A 23,102-nucleotide genomic window follows, 5' to 3' on the forward strand; every position below is an offset into this window, starting at 1 on the left:
CGTGGCCTCAGATGCCCCCCGCCACCCCAGCAAGACAAAATGGATTATGGGCTTTGGCCAGCTTACTGCATGCACAAACACGCGTACCAATTTCTGAGTGAGATCCTTAAACATGAAGGGTTTTTTTCCTTCTTCTACATGCATTTATATTTACATACGTCTACATTGCTCCTGTCTCCTTCTAGGCACAGGGCAGGTTTCATTAAACAAATGTGGTTTTCAACATGTACTGCTGAACACCCATGCCTGTATGGGTGCTCTGTGGAGGAAAACTCAAGAAATTAAGGTTAGTAGACCCTGCCTTGCGGCAAGAGGAAGACCTGGTGGCTTTCTGAGCTATCTGTGTGCCCCATTTTCTGATATTTCTATGGACACAAGCAAAAAGGGCCCTTGCATCCTGCACGGTACGATCCATCACAAGTGTCTGCTCCTGCCCTTGGCGGACCAACGTGTCTTCAGCTCCGCACGGTCTCTTGTGCTGCAGAGAAATGCAGCTCATCCAGCCAGCCCGTCTGCAGCGTGAGAGCGTTCCTTCCCCACTTCTCTTTGGACAATGATTTTTTTACATTAATAAAATATTATATGCAGGCCCAGAGCAACTTATTATAATGCTAGCTCCACTGCTGGGACACTTTGGGGTGAAAAAATACATTGCGTTTTCAGCTTCAAGTTAGTTTGCTTCTGTCCTTTTCAGTCTGACGCTCCAGATCATTTTAATGACGGAGCAGCCTTGATTAAATCAGTTTCTTCCTACAAAAGCAGCCACCAGGTGCCAAGGAATCTGCTGGACTACCTGGAACGGTTCGCAGGCCCAGTGCCGAATTACTAGCCAGCAAATGGGCCTTTCCCTTTCGCAGCCACGAGCGTTTCCCCCTTAAATTTGCACGTCAGTATTGAAAGCATCATTTTGTTCAAGTTTAATCCTCACTCCAAACTTTCTTAGTTTCAAATGGCTGCTTTAAAACGACTTATTTTCTTCCCACTTAACAATCCTTTTGCAATCTTATCCTTAACTTCCTCTTAGGGAGAGGGAAAGCGCCGAAGCTTGCGGCACTCACGCCAGCAAACCCTGCTGAAATGAGAGCTGCCCAGCACACCTGAGGAAAGCTCGCTTTGCAAAGGAAAAAAAAAAAGCTCTGGAGAAACCACAGCATTGCCCTTTCTTTTGAAGAGGCATGTTTTAGATCTCACAATGTAAACACAGTCTGGGCTTTGAAATTATTATCTTTTTTTAAAGCATGAATATGATTGCAATTTTTTCCGCTCATTTCTTTTCCTTTCCCCATACATATTTAGTGCAGCAGATGGGAGTGATTTCTTTTCAAAAATCTCTTGTGCTGTGATTTGGGACACTGCATTGCTTTTAAATTTATTAATACTAGAACTTTGGGGAGTTACAAGACACGGACCAGATCGAGCTTTTTGCTCTTTCCCTTCATTAGTTGCAACCTGAACTTTCAGAACTGATGTCCGTAAATCACAACTAATCTTCGGGTGCGTTTAAAGTGACCGCGTCCGCAGCGTGCAGCTGATGCAACGCCGCCCGCGCACCATCATCCCCAGTCGCTAGACGCACGGTTTTGCCAGGAGCCTTCGCCGAAGGCGGCGCGGGGCGCGACGAGGGGCGCTCGGGGGCGAGCGGGGTGCGTGGCCTCCCCGCGCCCGCAGCGCTGCCTCGGCGGCGTGCAAAGCGCGACCTGCTGCGCGGCGCGGCCGTGCGGAGACCCCCCGCGCAACGAGCGGGAAGGTTGAAGCTCCGGGTGCCACGTCAACCAGGCCGGAGGAAGCAGCAGCAGCAGCAGCAGCAGCAGCAGCAGCAGCAGCAGCAGCAGCAGCAGCGCCGCAAGCACCGTGCGCGCGTCCCCCCCCCCCGCTCCGAGGGAAACGCCGCCGCCGACGGGGCGGGCGCTGCGCGGGGGGGCGGGATACGGCGCGGCGCGGCGGGCGCGGGGGGGCCGCGGGGCCCGGCCACGCAGGCAGGGGCGGCCGCGGGGCCGTCGCGGAAGCGTCCGCGGGCGGCGGCGGCGGCGGCGCCGCGCAGCCATGGGCCGGGCGCGGAGGCTGCTGCGCGGGCGCGGGCGGGCGCTGGCGCTGGTGGCCGCCGCCTCCGTGGCCTGGCTGCTGCTCGACGTGGCGGCGCTGCGGCTCTCCTTCGGCGGCGGCGGCGGCGCCGCGAGGCCGCGGGGGCGGGCGCGGGACGGGGCTCCCGGCACCGGCGGCGCCCCCCCGGCCGCCCCGGCACCGCCGCGCCCCGGCGGGACGGACGGAGGCGCCGGCGCGGCGGAGCCGAAGACGGAGAGCGGAGCGGGCAGGGAGAGGAGCGGGGAGGCGACGGCGCGGCCGCCCGGGGGGACGCGCGCAGCAGCCCCCCGAGCCGCGGCGGGCACCGTGCCGGCGGCAGCGCGGGGCTCCCGTCCCCCTCCGCCCGCGGGAGCAAGGGGAAGGGGGCAGCGCGCACAGGCCGCGGGCCCCCCGGAGCCGAAGCCGGGTGCTGCCGGAGGGGCTCAGCAGACCCCGCTCGCAGCCGCCCCGGGCAGCTCCGCTCCCGCCATCACGCACGGTGCCAAAACCGGAGCGGCACCGACCGGGAACAGACCCGCCACGGAGGCGGCAGAAGCAGCAAAGGACGTTTTAAAAACCCAGACGGGCGACGGAGCCGGACCGGAGGAGGCATCACCAGAGAGGGCACGCGGCCAGGCACGGCGAAGCAGGCCCCTTCCCCCAGGTTTGCCGGCTCCCGGGCAAATCGAGCGTGCGGAGCAAAACGGGACCGCGACGAGAGCGGCCAAGCGAGTGGAGCCGGCTGCCGAGCAGAGCCAGCATCGACCCGCCAGCATGCCGGGCAGCGAGGGCCTGCCCACCCACACGGCCGTGCCGCAAAAGGCGCCCGGGGACCACGAAAGAGCAGCAGTGGGAGAGCAAGCAGCTGCCCCCAAAAATCACTTTGTCCGCATTAGCAAGGAGGGGGTGCGAGTCGGCAGCCCAGCAGCCCCCAATCCAGGCGCCGACTCTGCAGGGAACTTCACTAAGAGCCCGGAGCGGCGCCCGGAGCGGCACCGCGAGAGCGGCAAGCACCAGGGCATCCTGGCGTCGCGCACGGCATCAGCAGCACCCGGCAGCCTGCAGAAGGCCGCCCCAGCCAAAGGCCCCCGGCAGGGAGGCACCGCCGGAGCCAGGCAGGGCGTCCGGACCGGGCGTCCGGCGAAGGGCAGCAGCTCCGCGCGGAGCCCCGGCACCCACCGGGTTCTGGCCGTGGACGCGACGCTCGCCCCGAGGGACCCCGGAGCTCCCGGGCAGTTCGGGCACGCCGTCGCCGTCCCTGAGGACAAACAAGAAGAAGCGAAGAGTCGATGGAAAGAAGGAAACTTCAACGTCTACCTCAGTGACCTCATCCCCGTGGACCGAGCCATCGCGGACACGCGGCCTGCCGGGTAAGAGCTGCTCCCCCGCAGCGGCGATCCCCGCGCGTTCGCATTGCTCCCGGCCGCGGGGCGCCCGGGAAGCCTTAATCCGTGCGTTCGGAGAGGGCTGTTGGGTGCACCAAGGTCCTCTCTCACTTCGTGCATGCTGTCAATGAAAGGCCCTGGTATTTCCAGGTAACAGGAATACGACCGCATAAAATTTCCAGGTTTTCTTAACCGGCTAAGCCCTGCTGTCCAAAGAGATTTGGGCAGGTGAGGGGACCAGGGAGCTTAGACCTCTCTGCCCGCATCAGGCCTGAGCGTTTTCCCCAGTTCATCAAGTACAGCACCAAACACACAGCCAAGGTACCGGGGGTTGGTGTTTGTGCCCTTGCTTCCCAGAGCGCCTGTGCATCGCGTCAGTCCGTCTCTGCCCAGCGCTCTCGCACCCGAAGCTGTCCCTGCCCCTGTCCCCCCACCCACGGGACGACTCGCGCTACGACCGCTCCTACCTGCAGCGCCGCGTGGGGGCTCCAGAAACCCCCTGAGGGCACGAAAGCACGTGCCAAGTGCCGAAGTGATTAACAGGCGCGCAGCTGCCTGTGCCCGAAGCAGCGTCTGGGACGTTCCCGCGGGCAGGACTGGGCTGGTGGCGCTGTGGGCACAGCGGAGGTGCAGAGCTTTGCTTTGGAAAACTGGCCTGCGGTTTCACAGCCATTGCCGTGAGATAGGCAGCTGATTCTGCAAATTGCAGTTTTGCCCTTCGAAAACCAAACCGGAGAAACCTGTAGTTGGCATACGGAGCACAGGGTGAGGTGCGGGGCAGTAGCTCGGCAGCAGGAGGGCAGGGCGTTTGACGGGATCCTTTTTCTGCACCGCTAATGTCGGGACAACCGCCGAGAAGGTCTAGAAATGGTGCAAGTTAAGCTGAATCATGGGTTTATCTATCTGGCATGCTCTTACAGCTTTTCCCACTGCAAACACCTCTCGTAGTCCCTTGGCAGGCAGGACACCTCCCTCACGCGGACGCTGTCCTGCGCCCCACTTGGGCTGCTTGCAGGCTAGGAGAGCAGTTGCATGGGACTTGGCCCCCATCCCGTGGGATGTATACACAGAATATACAGAAAACTCTGTGTTGGAGTTGAGCCAAGGTGAGGAGCTGCAGAGGAAGGAGTGGGACAGGGCGGGAGGGAGACCGCTATGGCTGGTTTCCCGCGTGCAGGCAGCGCAGCGAGCAGAGAAGGTCCGGGCTGTAGAGGCCACCTGCATGCAGGAAAAGAGCCATCACTGGTCACCAGTTTTGCTCGATCTCTGGAAGAACAGACCGTGAGCGCTCCAGCGCAGAATATCCGCCTCCCCGGCTCACCTGCGGCGCAGCCCGCCTGTCTCGGAGATGCGAGATTCCTAGCGGATGAGTCACAAAAGCTGCGCGCAAGGAAATCCGGTAGCTGCTGCGTTAGCGCAGGGAGCACCTTAGCCAAACAAGGGTGGGAAACGTGGGAAACGCGCCCGCTGGGCTGCGAAAGAGCACGGCAGAGCTTCCCCGGCGGCGCGCTGCGCAGGCGGGGACCGTGCGCGCCGCGGGCAGAGGCTCCCGTCCCGGGGCACGGATTTCCCCGGTCCGTAGAGAACAGCGCGTCCGCTTCCCAGGCTGCATTTCCCCCCGCAGGATCCCCAGGTCCTGGGAAGCCTCCCTGGCAGCGCTGTCTGCTGCGATAGCCGCGCAGGTGGGAAACAGCCCGTCACAACAGGATGCAGCAGCTGGGACGGTCCAGCTGTTGGCCACAAATTAGGAATCATTTTCTTGGATGCCTTTTTAATCCACCTCAGCAAGAGGCAGTCCAGCCGGTGCACACGGTCTGCTGGCAAGGAGGAAATCGGGCCGCGAAGGCCAGCTCACTGCGACAAATGCCGGCAACCCTCGAGGATAAAACTGTGCGTTACCTTTTGCTGCAGCCTTCCAGGCTCTCCCAGTTTAGACCCCAGTTCACACTAGACCACTGAAATCTGGCCAGTAGGAGACTTGTCCCGTCACAGTCTTCAGTCTGTCTATCTCAATGTAATGACGCGGATCAGTTCGGAAGAAGGTTCTAGGGCTCCAGGCTTTAATTCCAGGCTGTTTCCAAACTCACGAGCAAGGGATCTGAGGGAGCAAAGCAACATTAGCGACTTAAGAGCCTGCATTTTACTGACTTTCAGGGTGACGTCAGCAGAGAATATAAAGGCTGAGGACTATTTTTATGTAAAAGCCTGTTTAAGGGTGGAATTTCAGAAGGATTTGACTTCTACTTAACATTAGCTATATAGATTAAGTATTTTATATATATGTATTAAAATAGATATATGTAGGGGTGTGTGTATATATATATATGTGTGTGTGTGTGTGTGCGTAGGTATATGTATATAGCTAGCAAAGCAATGGAGCCCAAACTCACACAGAACATTTTGAAATGTCTTTAGCTATGGGTCAGCAACAGCAACCCCCTTGGTCTCTGCCTAGAAATCCTATTTCTTTTAGGCAAAGAGGGAGAAAAAAGAAGTTGTTGAATTTGAGGTCGCCTCAAAGAGCTGCTTTCAATCATTGCAGCGCGCTCCGTCAGGCAGGCGTCGCCTTGCCTCCATCCCGTCTCTCGGACATCCGCCCCTCTAAGGCGAAGGCCGGGCGCGTAGCGGCGGCTGTGGGAGCCCGCGGGCTGCCTGTGCGCGGGATTCCCGCCGCCACCTCCCCGGAAAGCCGCCCGGGGCGCGCACGGGCCTCGGCCGGGAGCCGGCGTCCGCTAATAACCCGGCTGCAGAGCAGCTCGCCGGGAACTTACCGGGTTCTTCCCCCTCGTGCACCATCTGTATGGCTTGGTTCCTGCTGGTGTTTTCGCAGCTGCTCTCCCACCGCTCATTCCGTGCAATGAAAGCTGCTGTTCTCTGCAGCTAGCCGTCTCCTGCTCTTCCTCCCAAGAGTCACCTCCTTGGATTTGCTGTAGGAGCGATCTCGGGCTCACCTCTCCCCTCTCCTAGTCTCCTTCCCTCTCGTTCTCGCAAACGAGCTCCGCTGCTGGTCAGCCGGTACCTTCTCTCCAGCGACCACGAGAGTCCTGCAGGCACATCCCAACCAAACCTCCTCTGCTCCAGAGGTTCCATGGCCACAGGCCAACGCGTGTACGGTTTCCAACTAAATCGTATTGACGTAATTATACACATATAATAGGTATATATACGTACAATATGCATAACCATCGGTGTCCCCTCCTGGCTGAGCTAGCCCTGGCTGCTGTCCTGGGCAAGCCCACCGCAAAATCATCCACGTGCTGTAAAAGAGGAAGGAAAGACACCCCAAGGAGCGCTGCAGAGAGTAATCCTGGGGTTATTTTCATATATCCAGAGCACTTCTGTTTGGCTGCAAAGCCCTGAAATACCCATAGATTTTCTTGGAAACACCACATAGCCTGAGCCACGCAGTGCTCCACGTACACCGGCACCACAGCTGGACCAGAGGGAGGGCTCGTTTAGCAAAACAGAAGGAAAAACGTCAATTGTCCCTACGCTCCGATACGCACATCCCTGTTTTCTGTCTGTTGTTGAAAGCTGAGTATTAGAGGGAACAGTGTTTTGATTCATCACTGAGAAATTAATTTTCTGCATTAACAGATAGGCCGGTTGCTTGTCCTGCCTGCAAGGGGTCTGCTCTGGCAGGGAAAGAAAGAAAACCCTTTTATCAGGCTCCCACTTATCGATGAGCGAGAGAAGGCAAGTCCCAGTAATTCGTGGGTATTCTGGGATGAAACAGTGTATTTCGGGGGAGCGGAGGTCTGCTGCGAGGCGCCTGCGCTCCTCCAGATCCGCTCGGAGACAGGCGAGCGGAGGGAGCCGCGGTCCCCCGAGGCACACATCGAAGCCGTGCTTGAATTGCAAATAGCGGATGAGAAAAGCTGCTCATCGACCTTTTGTTCAAACACTGAAGACACAGACCTGACCCCGCCGTTGCGTTTGGGCTGTCACGGAATAAAATGACAGACCCGCGGACATGGCAGAGATTTTATCGCTCCCTCAAATCGAGCGCCGTGCATCCTCCCCTGCTTGCGAGGGGCGCGGGCGCCGTTCGGACGCCGCCCGAGACGGGTGGCCAGCGCTCCGGCCGTGAGATGCGGCGGCTGGGTGGGAAACAGACCACCCAAACCATCGTGTGCACGTAATATATACATAATATATACATATAGTACAAAACCATGTTTTGTACGGAAAGTGAACAAATCCCGCTGAAATTAGGGTGTTGGAACATCTTCCCCTTGCTACTGTCCCTTGAGTTAGGTGCAAAAATTAGACTGGGTGACTTGTCTTCCCTGTGCGTGTGTTCGATCAGTTGTTACACTGAGTAACCCTTTATGGAAATAGCCATTTCCCTGCATTTTTAACATATTATGGATTTTTTTCCCCCTACCAAGCTGAGTTTCACGCAGCCTGGGATGCCAAGGCACGCGGATGCTGGGAGCATCCCAGAACGGCACCCAGCGTGCTTGGGCCTCCTCCCGCCCTAGGACTCGCTGGGATCCGCAAACTGCTCCCAGGAGTTTGCCTCACCCTGCCGGGCCATTGCGCTGTTTCGTTGTGGAAAGAGAAAATAAGCAGATATAGCCTCAGTGAGATATTACCACACGGGGATAGGGAGGGGATTAGAGGAGACCTGTCAGAAAGGAGGAGCGAGCCCTTCCTATTCCTGCGGGACAGCCCAGGAGAGGAGGCCCTGGGACTGCATTACGTAGTCCGTGTCCGCGCCTTTTTCCACAGAAATTCCTTTACCTGAGTATTTTACGGCACATGCACGCTCCCCTCTCCCTGTGCATTTTCACAACAAACGTGGAATGGGGAGTTTTTCGGGACTCTCCGGTGACCGCGGCGTTGCTGTTGCAGGTGCTCGGAGCAGCAGGTGCACAACGACCTCCCGACCACCAGCATCATCATGTGCTTCGTGGATGAAGTGTGGTCCACCCTCCTCCGCTCCGTCCACAGCGTCCTCAGCCGCTCTCCTCCGCACCTGATTGAAGAAGTCATCTTGGTGGACGACTTCAGCACCAAAGGTGGGTGAAACTTCTTTTACCTTTATGAAACTAATATAACTTGAGGCTAAAATACAATTTATTCTCTGTAATTCAATTCTGTACAGTAGAAAGAAATCACATTTTCGTCTTTCGACGTGTTGAAGTGATTACCCGTGCTGTTACCTCTCCAGATTGGAGGGATCACAGGCCACGGCCGCCCTCGGGGCTGCAGCAAGCTCTCGGCGGCGGACAGACCTTCTGGCTCAGGGGCACGCGTGCTCGGAAAGGCACTGTCGCCCTTCTCTGGGCAGTTTCCAGATTAATGCATGCTTTTTTTCCCCAGAATTGGTAGCAGAAGAAAAGCATGCACTTACCAGAGTTGCTCAGGGACTGTAATAGTTGCAATAAAAGCAGCGGCTGTTCGGGCGGCTGTGCTTGCACAGTGGATTGACGTGACAGTCACAGGCCCTTGAGATGATACCCAGCCTCTGCTTTTTGATACTTTGGCTCTCCACTGACTTCAGCCCTCAGTAATTTAAGAATTAAGTAATTTTCCAACTACTAGTACTTCAGGGAAAGTATTGTCTTGGGTGAATATCAGAGCCTATCCCAAGAGTTGACAGTCTAACGAGAATAGGTGCAAGAAGGAAGGGAAGAGGACTCCGTTTGCTCGTTTTTAAAATAATACATACTATTTCCTCTCAAAAACATCTTTTCCATTTTCCTTGTTATTTTCTCCCTGTTACTTCCCTTTGTATCTGCTCATTAGCCAGCGAAGCCTCTGAAATGCCGGGTTTGCAGCAGGAGCCGCGCTATCACAGTACATCGAGGAGAAGCAGCAGCAACAGCATTCTGCTAACGTGTCACAAATGCGTCACCTTCGGAGCCCCTCAGAACTGTGGGAATTGCTCAAAGGAAAAAGATTTACAGCCAGATTTTAATGGCAATTGTAGTGTCACGAAGAAGAAAAATCAATTTCAAAGTCTTTGAACAACTGCTAAGTACCCAAATTTGGATCATGCAACACCCAAGCGAACCCATTAGGATTTTACTCACAGCCTGTCATTAAAAACATGCTTTTGGGGCAGCCCTGCACTTGCTCTTCTCCAAGCCAGAGAGGGGCCAGATAGTCCCACGTTAAGCGTGTCCTGCTTCCAGCCGAGTCACTGCGCTGGCCGGAGCACCTCGCTATCGGGTTAGCGTCGACGGGGCAGGACCCCGGGAATCCTCTCCAAGACAACAAAAACCCCAAACGAGGAACCGCGAGATGCTTCGAGGGAAAATCCTCCCACCGCTTTTTATGTCAGTCTCATTGTCTCATTCTTCTTCTCTTTAGACTACCTCAAGGAGAAGCTTGACAAATATATGTCACAGTTCCCAAAAGTTAAGATCCTTCATCTCAAAGAAAGGCACGGCTTAATACGAGCCAGACTGGCTGGGGCAGAGATCGCCAAAGGTAAGACGAAAGCCCCTTTGCACGCCTGTCTGGATCTCAGCAGAGGTGCTACACAGCCCTTCTTCTACTCCTCTATTACTGAATTTACTCTATTACTTCTATCACTGTCTCTTCTCCTACTGCATTTTACTTCCTTCCAGCTGAACTAGTGTTAAGGATGTCTCACTACCATGTTAAACTGGAACCGTTCTGCAGACAAATTTCAAGCATCTCAGCAGTCGTCTTGTTGAGTGGTACATTTTAGAAATAATGGCAACAATTTATAAATACTTTCATTAGAAAATTTGTACCACCCCTGCAGAGCTGGTTTAACTGAGAAGTTAGTGACTAACAAACCAGATGAAAAAAAGGGCATGCTTTCAGCACACGAAACACAGAGGTTTCACAGAAAGGATGAGCTGCTGACTGGCATCTAAAAACAGCGTCCGTAAGCATCAGTTCAAATTTCCGGCTCTGCCTGGCCTTAGCTTCACTTTCTGCCACAAGCCACAGTGTTGTTATAAAAACAGCCAGTTGTGCATGGAATTCCCCAAGTTTGCTTTCCATTTCCTGCTGGCTGCGGATTCTCTCAGGCAGCAAGCCAAGAGGTTTCTTAGGACCTTAAGGAAAAATGTGCATTGAGTTACGGCTGAGACCTTTTCTCGGGAACATTTTGGGGAGTGAAACGTCCTCCTCAGTGGTTGTTCCCGGGCACGGAAATCCAGCCAGCCTCCAGCTGGTTGGGGCTGGTGTCCATGCGCTCTTTACAAAACGCTTACCTGGAAATCATGGATCGGGCCAAAGATGCGTCTTGGTTCACTCTGGCTTGGCTCCTCCGGAAGGGGTGTGAGGTTTGCTGGCCCTGGCCATGTCCTCGGTTTTGCCCCCAGGCGACGTGCTGACCTTCTTGGACTCGCACGTGGAGTGCAATGTGGGGTGGCTGGAGCCGCTGCTGGAGAGGGTCCGCCTGAGCCGGGCGAAGGTGGCCTGCCCCGTCATCGAGGTGATCAGCGACAAGGACATGAGGTACCACCACCCCGGGCTGCTCGCGTCGCTGCGAAACGCGAACGTTAACGCTATCGGCCTTCGCGAAACCTCTTACTAACTGCGACCATCAAAAGCGTCAATTATAGGAAGGCAAATGTCTAAACCTTCTAGCTAGCCTTCAACAATATTTCATAAGAAATACGTAAAATTGCTGTACACGAGCTATTAAAATCTCTACCAGTAGACACAGCTGCTTCATTTGTCACAAATACCTTTTAGGTGTTCCATGAATTCTAGGACATGAAGAGGATTCCTGATGAAATTTGTTAGAATCTTGTTTTAATTATGTACAGATACTCATCTTCACTCATTAAGGGTGACATTTCAACCAGGAACGTGACTCAGAGTTAGTCATCTTGATCTCTCCTCTCTTTAGTTACATGACCGTGGATAACTTTCAGCGCGGGATTTTCACTTGGCCAATGAATTTTGGATGGCGACAGATTCCTCAAGAGGTCATTGAGAAAAACAAAATCAAGGAAACTGATATAATAAGGTAAAAAAAATGAATTTAAGAGTTTTGTGAGCCAACCTGTTGGTTTGTTCGTGATGCAGCAGCCGAGCCGCCCGGCCCGTGGGGCGGCACCATCGGAGGGGCCAGGCGCTGTGCGGAGCCGCTCGCGGCCGCCGCTTCGACGCCCGCACAGACCGGCACCTGGGCCGTTTTCGTATTGCACCCGTCAGCCTGCACTGTTCCAGCGGCCTTTGCCTTTCAAAAAGTCTTTGGGCTTTTAAAAAAGTACCGAGTTTTAGCTCCAGGGATGGGATTCTCTGCGCCAAAGATTTTCCTCCATTAACCTCACATCCCTGCCTCGGTACGTGCAAATTCACACGCTGCCCCAAGCGTTTAGCAGCCCGCGGTCACTTGACGAGTCCTTCGCCGAAGCGAGGGGAAAGGGAGCTGCGTTTCCCGACCGGCTGACGTGCGCCGTCGCTCGTCTGTTCACAGGTGCCCCGTAATGGCAGGTGGCTTGTTCTCCATCGACAAGAAGTACTTTTTTGAGCTGGGAACTTACGACCCCGGGCTGGACGTTTGGGGAGGCGAAAATATGGAGATTTCCTTCAAGGTATGCGGTTCCCAGCAGCCCGTTCCTGCGGGAGATGCTACTCCAAGCGGACACCACATCGACAGGTTTCTGGGAAAGCGCTTGCATCGCTCCCCGCTTCCTCTCCGGCACATAATCCGTACCCGCCGCCACGGGCGAGCGTCGCGTCCCAGGAGAAGCAGGGCGTTAATCCCCTGCTCACGCTGAGGAAGTTCAAGCTTCATCCTCAAAGCCACGGTGCTGGGGTTGGCACGGGGCAGGGATGGCAGAGCACTTGGTTGAGGGTGTCGTCAAGTATCCCAGACACGCGGGCGCCACTCAGGCTGTGCTTGAGCATGGGGTGGGATGTGCATGGAGAGCGAGGAGCTGATGGTGGTCCTCTGCCAACCCCGGGGAGGCAGAGCTGGCCCGAGGAGGCCCAGCTGGCTGCAGCCCACGTGGCTGATGGGAGATACGAGGGGCTTTTCCACCCGAGGTGAGGTACGAGGTCCCTCCGTGGCCTAGATCTGCCTTTCCAAACACATTCCCTTTGGAGCAGTACGGTTGCTCAGATGCTGATCTCCAGCAAAGCTGCCCTTGGCATGGTCCCGCTTGTCCACCATCCCTTACGGAGATAGAAAGCCAGGCCGTGTTGCAGAATTAGGTCTATGTTAACCACAGCGCAACGTTTGCCAGTGTTTCTATCAAAGCAATCTCTGTTTTTCAGGTCTGGATGTGTGGAGGAGAAATTGAGATTATTCCATGCTCCAGAGTTGGACACATTTTCAGGAACGACAACCCATATTCCTTCCCCAAAGATCGGATAAGGACAGTGGAGAGGAATTTGGCTCGTGTCGCGGAGGTCTGGTTAGACGAGTACAAAGACTTGTTCTATGGACATGCTTATCACTTAATCTTGAAAAACCTGGATGTTGGTGACCTGACGCAACAGATCGAACTGCGGAAGAAGCTTCAATGCAAAAGTTTCAAGTGGTACCTGGAGAACGTCTACCCGGACCTGGAAGCTCCTCTGGTTAAAGCTAGCGGGCTGGTACGTACCCAAATGATGACATGACTTGCTATCGTTCATTTAAATGTATTTTCAATGGCTAGCTGGGGACCTGGAAGCATCCGAATACAGCTGTTTGCTCGGTGTTCCTCTGGGGTGCAGAAGGCCCGTCTCTGAGTCGTGTCCCTTGGTCTGTGAACAATTTGCACCCTTCCTGCAGACAAGGGTTTCCATCCGTGTAACCAGAGAATGCATCTTTTTGAATATTTCTGTGTTTCCTTTCAAATTTCTATTTGGTAACAGTCTTGAATATTTAATATATCACAGTCTGCATTTCCCAGTATTTTTATAAAGAAAAAAGTCACAATTCCAAGAGACAAATTTCCATTAAAGAGCCTATCTAGTGTTTAAAAACCAGATGAATCACCCATGCCACAGTCAAGGTCACAGACATGTACATCCCTTTAGCTCACCTCACCTCGCCTCCAGGGCAAGAGTGCTAAAATCCTCTGTCTCTGCACAACTTTTTCACCACAGCAGGAAAGACAAATTCTTTTTCCAGTGGGATTTCTAGTGCTTCACTCATTTCAGCATGGGAGGGATTGAGCCCATGGACGAGTGCCGCAGCGCTTTGTACTAGTGATGCATCGCCACTAGAGCGCAGCAGAAATCTACTTTTCCCCTTGCGCCGCACAAGCCGCATCGTGTCCGCTTTCAAGCAGACCAACCAAAGCAGCAGGAAGTCTTAGCATTTACTCACGCGTAGGTGAAGCCTGCGCCCCAGGAACGTTAAAGCGTATTTTGGATTAAAACCTGGCTCATCACAAGCCTCTTGCCCTAAGCTGGATGGGCGGCTGAGCGTCGGGCTCTGTTTCTCCTTCCTGTCCCTCCTTCTCCAGCCAGGATACTCGTGGCCCTCTCTGACACCGGTCTTATCTGTATAGCTACTCTGCGGGTGTTCAGAGTCACTCCACCTATATTAAAAAGCGAATGAAACAAGAATAAAACATGGATCCCGATTTTGGCCCAGATGTTAGCCTCAACAAAATATCAGCTCCTCCTCTGAACATTCAGAAACCTAAAATATTCTGTCCAGGGAATATATTCAACTTATTGCAATTTATCTATCATTGCAGTAACAGAAGTAATTATGTGGTTTGTAGGAAAGATTACAGCGATGCCAGCAGTTAAAGCTCGAGGATTTGTTCCCTTCTCCGCCCGAGCGGAGCCTCTAAGCGCGGCAGCAGGAGGAGCGCGTGGAGGAAGGAGGCTGGTGGGACCGGCACAGCCGGGAGGAGCGAGGACGGGAACGGCCTGTCCCCTCCGTCCCCGCCAGCTCCCGCGACCTGCAGTTACTTCACGGGCCATTCTGGAAGCCAGGAAAAAGCACAGCAACCATCTGGCCACGTTTCAGGCTTGTCTGCTGGCCAAGGGCGTAGCGTGAAGGTTCCCATTCGCGGGAATCCCTAGAGATCAAGTGAGGCTGTTTTACAGCCGCTTTTTGCCAGCTGCAATTAGCGTTTTCGTTTTATGAGCAACCATAAAAGCGTTTGATAGTAGCTTTACCAAGAAAATGGAGAAGGATGCTGTGGTTTGGTGAAGCTGTGGGATCTAGGTGACTACTCAGCACTTGTGAAAAAGCTAAAGGAAGCTGCTGGGTTTGTGCATTTTTAGATCACTTTTAGCTCCTCTTCTGCTGGAAGCTTCCATTCCTCACACCGCGGCAAAAGCCGGGTTTGCTGCTCGGAGCAGCTGCAGGCACAAATACTAAGTGCTGTCAGCCAAGGCAGCCGTTCAGCAGCTATTACACCCAGCTGAAACCTCGTCCCTGTGTTTTCTTTTAGAAAACACCGCTGGAATTAGACCAAAGGCTTCAGGGAAATATCAGCCTAGGTGATTTATTTTTTTTTTTTACGAAAACAATTAGCAGTAATATTTTTGAGAACATCAAAAAAATCAGAACTTTCGTGAGAAATATTTGCTTTTTCAGCTCAAAACAGCTCTCCTGTTTCAGTCAGAATAAAAATAAATGTCAAATTCATCACTAAGCATTTAGATCTCGTATGAGTAAAAATGTTTCAACTGAACCAAAACATGAGCTTTTCAGATTTGTGTTTGTGAAAATTTTCAGGATTTTCTTTGTCTTGATTCAGGCCATCTGAATCACTCTTTTATGTTCATTCTCAAAATTTAAGAGGGCAGAAAATCTGTTTTTCAGCTAGCTCTGCGAGTTCCAGCTGTGTTGAACGCTATCCAAAGTTACTTGAAAACTATTTTCCAAATAGCATATTTATTCACTGGGATTAATTGATAAATCGTTCGGCAGTTTTGAAAGAAGGAAAAGAAGCTACGTGTGCAAGGAGCCACATGACCAGCCCTGATGTTGACGTGCTGCCAGGGCAGGGTTACTTTAGAACACAGCAAAGGTACCGTAGACTTTAAGGAACAGCGGAGCAACCCCTCAGCTATTGAAAGTCACTGCGACGCTGTTGGTTTCAGCCCAAGGAACCAGAGGGAAGCTGGCCGAGTTCAATCCAGTATTCTCAGCTCTGTGCTATAATCTTCAATGCTCCTAAGCAACCTTTGAATATGCCCATCTGGCCACATGAACCGCGTTTAAGAAAACCTCCCTGGCAGACCACACTTTCTGCGGGTGTTCCTGCTAATAAGGCACTGGGACACCGGCTCCCTGGGGCAGAGCTGCTGTAGGGACAGCAGAGCAAAGAGAAACAGACAGAAGAAATAGAGTTTGCCCCTCCATCACAGCTAGTAATTATAGCTAGGTGCAGAATACACACATTCGGGTAAAAAATGGGTTTGTTCTACCCAGTGCATGGTGTTCACCCCATCAGCGCAAGGGAACAACAGTTCGGTTAAAAACTGGCTTAATGGTGATGTTCCCACTGAGGTTCCCCATTTTGGGGGGAACCACAGTTGCATTTCCCTGTTGATGACAGGTACTAAGGCAGCCAACCTAGACAAAAAAGAGGAAGAGCGACCTCAGCACGAGGCACCGAGCGCGTCACATGTAACGCTGAATACCCTCGCTATGTAAATCCATCTGCGTTCTTCGCTCCGGGGTGAAGGAAGGGCAGATCTGTGGGACAGACGCTGGCCACGCCATTTAATTCCCGGAGGAACACGCAGGCGGACGGGGAGCACGCAAGAACGAGAAAGGATTATGCAGTTGTTATTTTCTGAGAACTGTTGTTTGGGGGATTTACAGAACAGGAACATTAGCTCTGTCCAAAAAAAAGAAACCAGAAAAACACTGTATCTCATCCAGCTTCGAATATTACTAGAAAGGGCTATTTTAAACCTTCTCTGAGAGGACAAAACGTTGGTAACAGACCAAATGTGCATTTATGAACCCCACCAAAGACTATGACACAACATTTCTGCTTCATTCAGTTAAGTGGACAGCAATTAACACTGTTAACTTGGAATCTAGCCGGTTAACTGTAGTGTAACAGCCTCTCCTCTGTCCTGAGAATTCATGCCTTATTGTCCTATTTCTGAGTTTCCACTTTGGTGCTATTTTCCAGCTCGTTAACGTCGCCACGGCAAGGTGCATCACGGTGGAGAACACCACTGTAGCTTTGGAGCCCTGCGATGCCAACAACGAGGTAAGGATAGCCCGGTTCCCGCGCGCCTGACGTGATCCCGGGTGCCCGGCCCCGAGCTTCCCCACCTCCGCGCTGCCCTGACCTCCCTTCAGCCATGCTTCCCACCGGGAGACGCGCCAGAACGCTTGGGAGCGGCGAGAGGCAGGAATCGCCATCGGAACGAGGGAGGAGAGGGGTTGGATGCCTCCAGGCGCGCGGGCGCGGGGGAAGCATTTGAGCAGGCAGCCGTGTTGCCCCCCCCCCTGCGCAGGACCAGAAGTTCAACTACACCTGGCTGAGGCTGCTGCAGCACGGCGAGGTCTGCGTGGCCCCGGCGGCGCCCGGGGGGTCCCCGGGGCTGCACCGCTGCGACGGCAGGAACCACCGCCTGAAGTGGCTGCACGGGTCGCTGGCTCGGCCGGAGCTGGTGAGTCGAGCGCCGGTACCGGCGGCGGGACGCGCCGCCACCCGGGCGGGCTTCTCGGGTCCGCTCTCCGCTGCGCCGCGTGCCCGGAGACCTACGCGAAGGGTGGCTAGAGCAAGGGCTTCGTGCTGCCGGGGCTCGGCCGTTTGCCGAGGGGCAATAGCAGAAAGTCCTGGTTCTGCACGGAGCCGGTCCGCAGCATTACGTGGAGATTACTTGGTGTTGGTTGGCGTTCAGACAGTACTTTTAAAAGAAAACGTTTACAGAAAGGAAGAGAATGGACACTTACATTTATTACCGGCATTGAGAAAAGCAACCAAGTCATGTCTGTATCTATATTAGCCTTGTGTAAGTAGTTGCCCTAAAAAGCTAAATACTGCTGAAATGACATACCTTACATGACCCTTAATTTAGCTCTTAACTGTAGACTCTTAACTGTAGCTGTTAAGTTACAAAATCACTGTATTGACAGGCTCCCGTTCCTCCTTAGCCTCAAAACCCCAAACTTTCAAAGCCCCCAGGCTTACAAAAGCCAGGGTGTTTTGTGAAAATATATGAAAATTGTCACCCACTTAAGAGTCTGGTGAGCTTTATAAGTCTATTGGCAGTTCTTGTCGCCTCAGGTCTGTTCCAGACTGAGCTCGCCTCAGGCCTGGAGTTAGATATATTTATATATATGATGGTCTCTGACAGAATGGAGACCGTTGTGGGTCCTTTCCCCAAGTAGCATTCCTCTGAATCAATAAGTCCCCTCTGAGACAAAGAATTCAAGTGAATTTTTCCTGAATTATGACATCAGAGTAATAACGATCCAGAGTCCATGAAGTTTCTTTCTTTGGAGCATGCAACAAAACTTCAAACACACATAGGCAAGAAAAAACCCTTTAAAAGAACAGAAAAGTCCTTAAATTACAAAAGTAGCATTTTGTAGATGAAAATTACTATTTTTTTAAGGTTGGACACAACACTGGACCTCTTTAGTTACGTGGAGCTTGACATGGCAAGTCCAAGGACTCAAAAGATATTTTCATAAAATGTGAATCTCCAAATTCTTCCTTGCAGAAGCAAAGCTCAAGTCTGAACTGCTCGATGGGGAGGAAAGTAGTGGGTAGAGAAAAAGCGTCTTTTACCAAAACCCTGCCAAGGGAGCCTCATGAAATGCAGACACAGTCCTGCTTCCTGGAGACCTCAGGGATCTGCAGCTATAGCAGACAAAACACTGATTTTTATGCACTTCCCATCTTCTCCATCAAAAGCTGATTCCAGAGAGATCCGTCTCAGTTACATAAAATAACAATTAATGTGGTTGCATCAGCATTTATTGATACAAGCGATCAGAAAACTAAAGAGAAAGTCAACTGATGATTAATGCTGACCACAGGAATTATGATGCTTTGCCTTCATCTAATGTCACTGTGTCATTTTAATGATGTGCAGTGCATTTACCATACACAAAAAGATCCATTTTTTTGCCCCCAAAAAACCCTACAAGTCATTTTAGTAATATTTCATCTAGCTATTAACCAAATGATGATGAGAAATGTTGCAATGCTAGGCAGTAAAATGAAAATGTCCTTTGACGGTACTTGCAGAATTGCCTTGCTGCCTCTACGAGCTAAGCAGATGAAGATAAGTACGTGTGAAAAGCAAAAGGGTCGGAATCACTCAAACTCTTCATTCTTTAGCAATCCAATTTAGTAACCCAGCATTTGGACTTCATTACCAAATTACCTAATGTCCTTTTCATCACACTAAATGTGCTTTTGGTTCATCAGCTAGGAAACTCCAAAATACAAAATCGGTCTCCTGCCATACGTTCCCCTATATTGCAAATACCATCTGGAGTTATTTCCTTTGCATGGCAATTACCATTCGGACAGCAAGAGGACTAATCTTTTAATTTCCAGGGAATTAAAAAGCCATGAAGCACAGAAGGTATAATATAATCCTAGTTCAGCAACAGGTGTGAGCTTTGGATCCCACCCAAATTTCCCTGTAAGGCTGCAAAGAGATCTTCTATCTTAGAGAAATGCGGAAAAGGGCACATCACAGAAATCGAGCTTTCTCAGTGGGCAAATAGAACACCACACTTTCTTAGGTTTCAGGCAACAGTCGCCGCCTAAGGGCTGTTGCCTGAAGTCGCCTCTTTTCCCCTCAGATGGAGCACATTGCTGTAGAGCACCTTCCGCAGCCGGCGTGTTTGGAAGCGGACCAGGCTCGCAAAACCCTGCGGGTAAACGCCTGCGACTCCTCCAGTCCTCACCAGAAGTGGCACTTTGGAAACTACTATGCAGACTGAAGGGAGCGCAGTCACACCAGAAACCCCGTGTTTTCGCCTTGTGAATCCAGCGGCGACACCTGCGAGACTTGTGACGGCAGTTACCAAGCGGCAAGTTCATTTCCGAAGGATAATTGAAATCCGTAATTTAAACCAGCGTATTGAGAGATCAAAATATCAAGCAACAGCACTTCCCGTTTAATGATGTTTGAAGCAGACGGGTTTTTCACTCACTGTGGGACACTTTGGTGAAAGCTAAATTAATTTTCTTTCTTATTAAATGGAAATATTTTCTGAAGTTCCCCATCCTACCACACAAGCCTTCAGCAGTTTTCTCTGGACAACGGCTTAAGCTAATAGAAATACTTCCAGGGCTCTGTAAGCGTAAACAGCAAAACTGGGCTGCTTATCCTGCCACAACCCAAGAAAATGAAAGTTTATTGACCAACACAGTAAAAAATCCACCCTACGTGCCTGTGCTGGGCCCGGTCGCGGGATCCCGCCTGACTGGATCTGTCGCCTCTGACGGATGGGTTCACTTAGCTATTGATTGCTTACCGGAAAAGCCTATTTTTATTAACGGAGGGGGCGGCTCCTGCCCCAACCTTCCCCGCCACGCTCAGGGTCTGTGCAAACGCCCAGGACGCCGGTGAGCGCTTCCCCCGAACAGGACTGCAGAATACGAGCGTGCCTCTACGCATCCCTATATGCATACGTATACGTGTGTGCGCATACATTTCCCGCAGGCCATTACGCCAGGCGAACGCAGTGAAATGAGCCCTCGCCTGACGCTGGCCATTGCACGGAGTGAGTGGCGCTTGGGGACCGGCCTCAGCGTGGCAAAGGCCCTGCAAACTCACCGCTACCGGCAGCTCTGCCCTGACTGTGCAGCCAGTTTTGTGCAAACGCCATCGCTGCTTTGGGAAAGAAGCAAATTCAGCTGTGACCAGATGATGAGATCCAGGGTGTGCAATATTAACGTTTTCCAGAAAGGATTTCTTCAGCTTTTTTATTACGAAGTTGCTGTGTGCTTGCTGGGAGGAGCTGGCTCATGTTTGCTGGTGGCACCGCTGCATCGGTGCATCACTGTGTCACTGCATCGCTGCATCAGTGTGTTGCTGCACCAGTGTGTTGCTGCATCGCTGCATCGCTGCATCACTGTGTCGCTGCATTGGTGCATCACCGTGTTGCTCCATCGGGGCATTGCTGCATCACTGCATCAGTGTGTCGCTGCATCGATGCATTGCTGCATCAGTGTGTCGCTGCATCACTGTGCGCAGGGACATCGGCTGCTCTGCGCTTCGCACGCCACCACGTGCCGTTTGCCTCCTAGCCCGGCACCTGCAGGCTCTTAGGAAACCCCGCGTCTCGCCCTCGGTTCGTCAAAAGGCCCCGGCGCAACGCTGCCACTCACGCCAAGGGCCGGCGCTGGTGGCGTTCGTCCGGCCGCGCGTGCCAAAGCGCCGCCTTTCTGGTGAATTCCCGCAGCGCGGATCCCGGAGGCTGCACTCCGCGGCCTCCCGCGCACGTGCCGCGCCGCGTGCCGAGGCGCCTCGCTCCCCGCGGAGCTGCCCCTCCCTTGCATTTCCCCTTAGGAAGTTTGGCCGCGAACCGGACTGTCGCTTACGGGAGGGTTTTGACCATGCATCCTTCCTCAGCACTAAGCAAACGCGCAGAGGTGCTACGCACTGGACGTACAGCAACAGGAGCCGTGCGCGAGACCTGCCGTCACCCCTCGTTTCGGGGACGAGGAACACGTCTTCAGAACGTGAACACCTGCCTTTGGAAATGCGATGGGGAGGGGGTATCGTGATGCCAGTCGCACGTGCTGTCCTTCATGCGGTACCTTAATCAGCAATCAGCTTGAATCCAAATGGCTACGGAGGGAGACCTGGCTTGGTTTGCTTCAAAAAAAAGAAAGTTGGAAAAACTGGGAATAAATGACGTATTACATGAAGCTTCTTCCCAAGTGTCTTGTGTTAATTCTATTTCTGACCGACCTGGACCCCTTCCTAGGTGTTTTCCTACCTGATTTACTGTCAGACAGAACTGCGGAATATTAAAAACTGAAAAACTTTTAAATCACCCGTTTCTCCTGATTTACGGCTTTGGTTTGGTTTTCCGTTTAGCGCTTCGTTAATTCAGACAAGGGAAGTGCTGGCCGTGACTTGTGCCTAGCAGCTGTTGCCGATGTCGCGACAACTCAAACAGCTCACCTAAGCAGCTTAGTTCACAGTCATATTCGGTACACCGTGCTTTCAGAAATAACACCTCAGATGCGAGCCAGCATCACGCAGCAGCGTCAGCAGAGGGTGGGAGAGAGTCACGTCTCCCAGAAAGGTCCAAGTTCGGCTTTTGATTTTCCGTCGTCAGGCGTAACCGTAACGCGCGGCTGCAGCCTGACGCCGCGGTCAGCGCAGCAGCCGCCCCGGGCACGCGCTTCCCCCGCAGTTTGGAAACCGTTAACTAAATCATCTAATCTTTCAGAAAAATGTGTCATTCTTACAGGAACCGCTCCGAGAGGAGAGCGGTGGGGGGGGCTGTGAAATAGCGGGCGAACAAACCGGCAGTATAAGTTCGTACAAGCAAACCCCTGAATTTTCGCAAGCCAGAGAGCAAACAAACAAGTGTGAATAGCACAATGAGGACTGTGTTTTGTTCGTACAATACAGAGTTGTCATTTATTATTTTCACGTAGCCAATAAATAATTGCCTTTGTGTAGAACAAAAAAGTCAAAATGATACTCAGTACTGCTGGAAACGCAAAACTAATAGTTAAAAGAGCCCTTAGGGCCGACGGAGGCCACTACAGTTAAAGTCAAATTCTGACTTCCATTCTTACCTCCTCTCCCTTTTTCAGTTGCTCACAACTTTCCCAAATTCCTTCTGGGATGACATTTGCAAAGCTTAGTCCCAACTCAAGACAAATCTTTCTGTAAAACAGTTTAAAAAAAAAGACGACTGTATCAACAATATTCAACAATACTGTAGTTACACCAAAAAAATATTTTAAATGGAGAAAGGTTGTGCTCAGACGACATGAAAACAAATTATGAGCAAAACTTGCCTTGTTTTGAAAAATACGCCTGCAAAATTTCTTGTCTAAACTTAATCCGAAAAGTGAGAAGAACACGTATGAGAGCAAAAGCCTGCAGCCCAGAACGGTGACGTTTGGGAAATACAGGTTGCTGGTCCCGGCAGGTTTCATTAGCGAAACGGCTAGGGGTGCACGGGCGCGTGCCCTGCAGCGAAGGCGGCCGCGGGGCTGCGCAGGGCTCCGAGGCGCCGCGGGGAGGGCGGATCGTTCCCCGCCGAGCCAGGGCCTTCGCGGAAAGGGAGCTGCTCTCACGTCGTTAGCCGTTTGGGCTCGTTACTGTTATTATCCAGAACGCGTGTACTGAGGGAAAAAAAAAAAAAAAAAAACCTTCTCTGTTAGTCTGACGTTTTAGCGCAGATTTTAGTAGACGGGAATCTTCACTTCTAAAGATCCGTAGGGATCCCAGAACGAGCTGAACTGGAGCACGGGCATTTTAAAAGCAAGCATGGTCCTGAGCAAAGCGCAGGCTCCGCGGTGCTGCTGCCGCTCGCCCGGGAGGAGCAGGGGCCGTCGGCGGCTCCGACCACGCCAGGCGCCGGCTGCCGCGGCTCGCGAGGGCACCAGCGCAGGGACGTCCCCGCGGGAACCGGGATCTCAGTGAATTTATTGCATGCCCACGTTACCCCTGTACGCGGACGGCGCTCCATGCCGCCGGCACAAGGCGGAGCAGGGAGGTTGCCGGCACGGGGCGGGTTTGGAGCGCCGGGAGACATCGGCAAAAACGGATGACAGACAGACAGAGCCTGCGGGC

The 23,102-nt window shown here is 52.8% G+C and overlaps 1 protein-coding gene across 1 annotated transcript; it reads left to right on the forward strand.

Moving 5' to 3' along the window:
• Positions 1 to 2,768: 2,768 nt before the first annotated feature.
• On the forward strand, positions 2,769 to 21,339 carry GALNT5 (polypeptide N-acetylgalactosaminyltransferase 5). The gene is made up of 10 exons (XM_067299462.1): positions 2,769 to 3,431; positions 8,304 to 8,470; positions 9,768 to 9,887; positions 10,757 to 10,892; positions 11,290 to 11,409; positions 11,863 to 11,980; positions 12,666 to 12,989; positions 16,493 to 16,573; positions 16,824 to 16,979; positions 19,135 to 21,339. The coding sequence occupies exons 1-10, from the start codon at positions 2,836 to 2,838 to the stop codon at positions 19,273 to 19,275; spliced, it is 1,959 nt and encodes a 652-aa protein (XP_067155563.1). The 5' UTR covers positions 2,769 to 2,835; the 3' UTR covers positions 19,276 to 21,339.
• The last annotated feature ends 1,763 nt before the right edge of the window (positions 21,340 to 23,102 follow it).

Source organism: Apteryx mantelli, chromosome 6, assembly GCF_036417845.1.
Source record: "Apteryx mantelli isolate bAptMan1 chromosome 6, bAptMan1.hap1, whole genome shotgun sequence".
Classification (NCBI taxonomy): domain Eukaryota; kingdom Metazoa; phylum Chordata; class Aves; order Apterygiformes; family Apterygidae; genus Apteryx; species Apteryx mantelli.

Coding starts and splice junctions, on each gene's coding strand:
- GALNT5 (XM_067299462.1), top strand. CDS start 2,836: ATGCCGGGCAGCGAGGGCCTGCCCACCCACACGGCCGTGCCGCAAAAG. Junction 8,471..9,767: donor GGACGACTTCAGCACCAAAG/GTGGGTGAAACT, acceptor TCTTCTCTTTAG/ACTACCTCAAGGAGAAGCTT. Junction 9,888..10,756: donor TGGGGCAGAGATCGCCAAAG/GTAAGACGAAAG, acceptor TTTTGCCCCCAG/GCGACGTGCTGACCTTCTTG.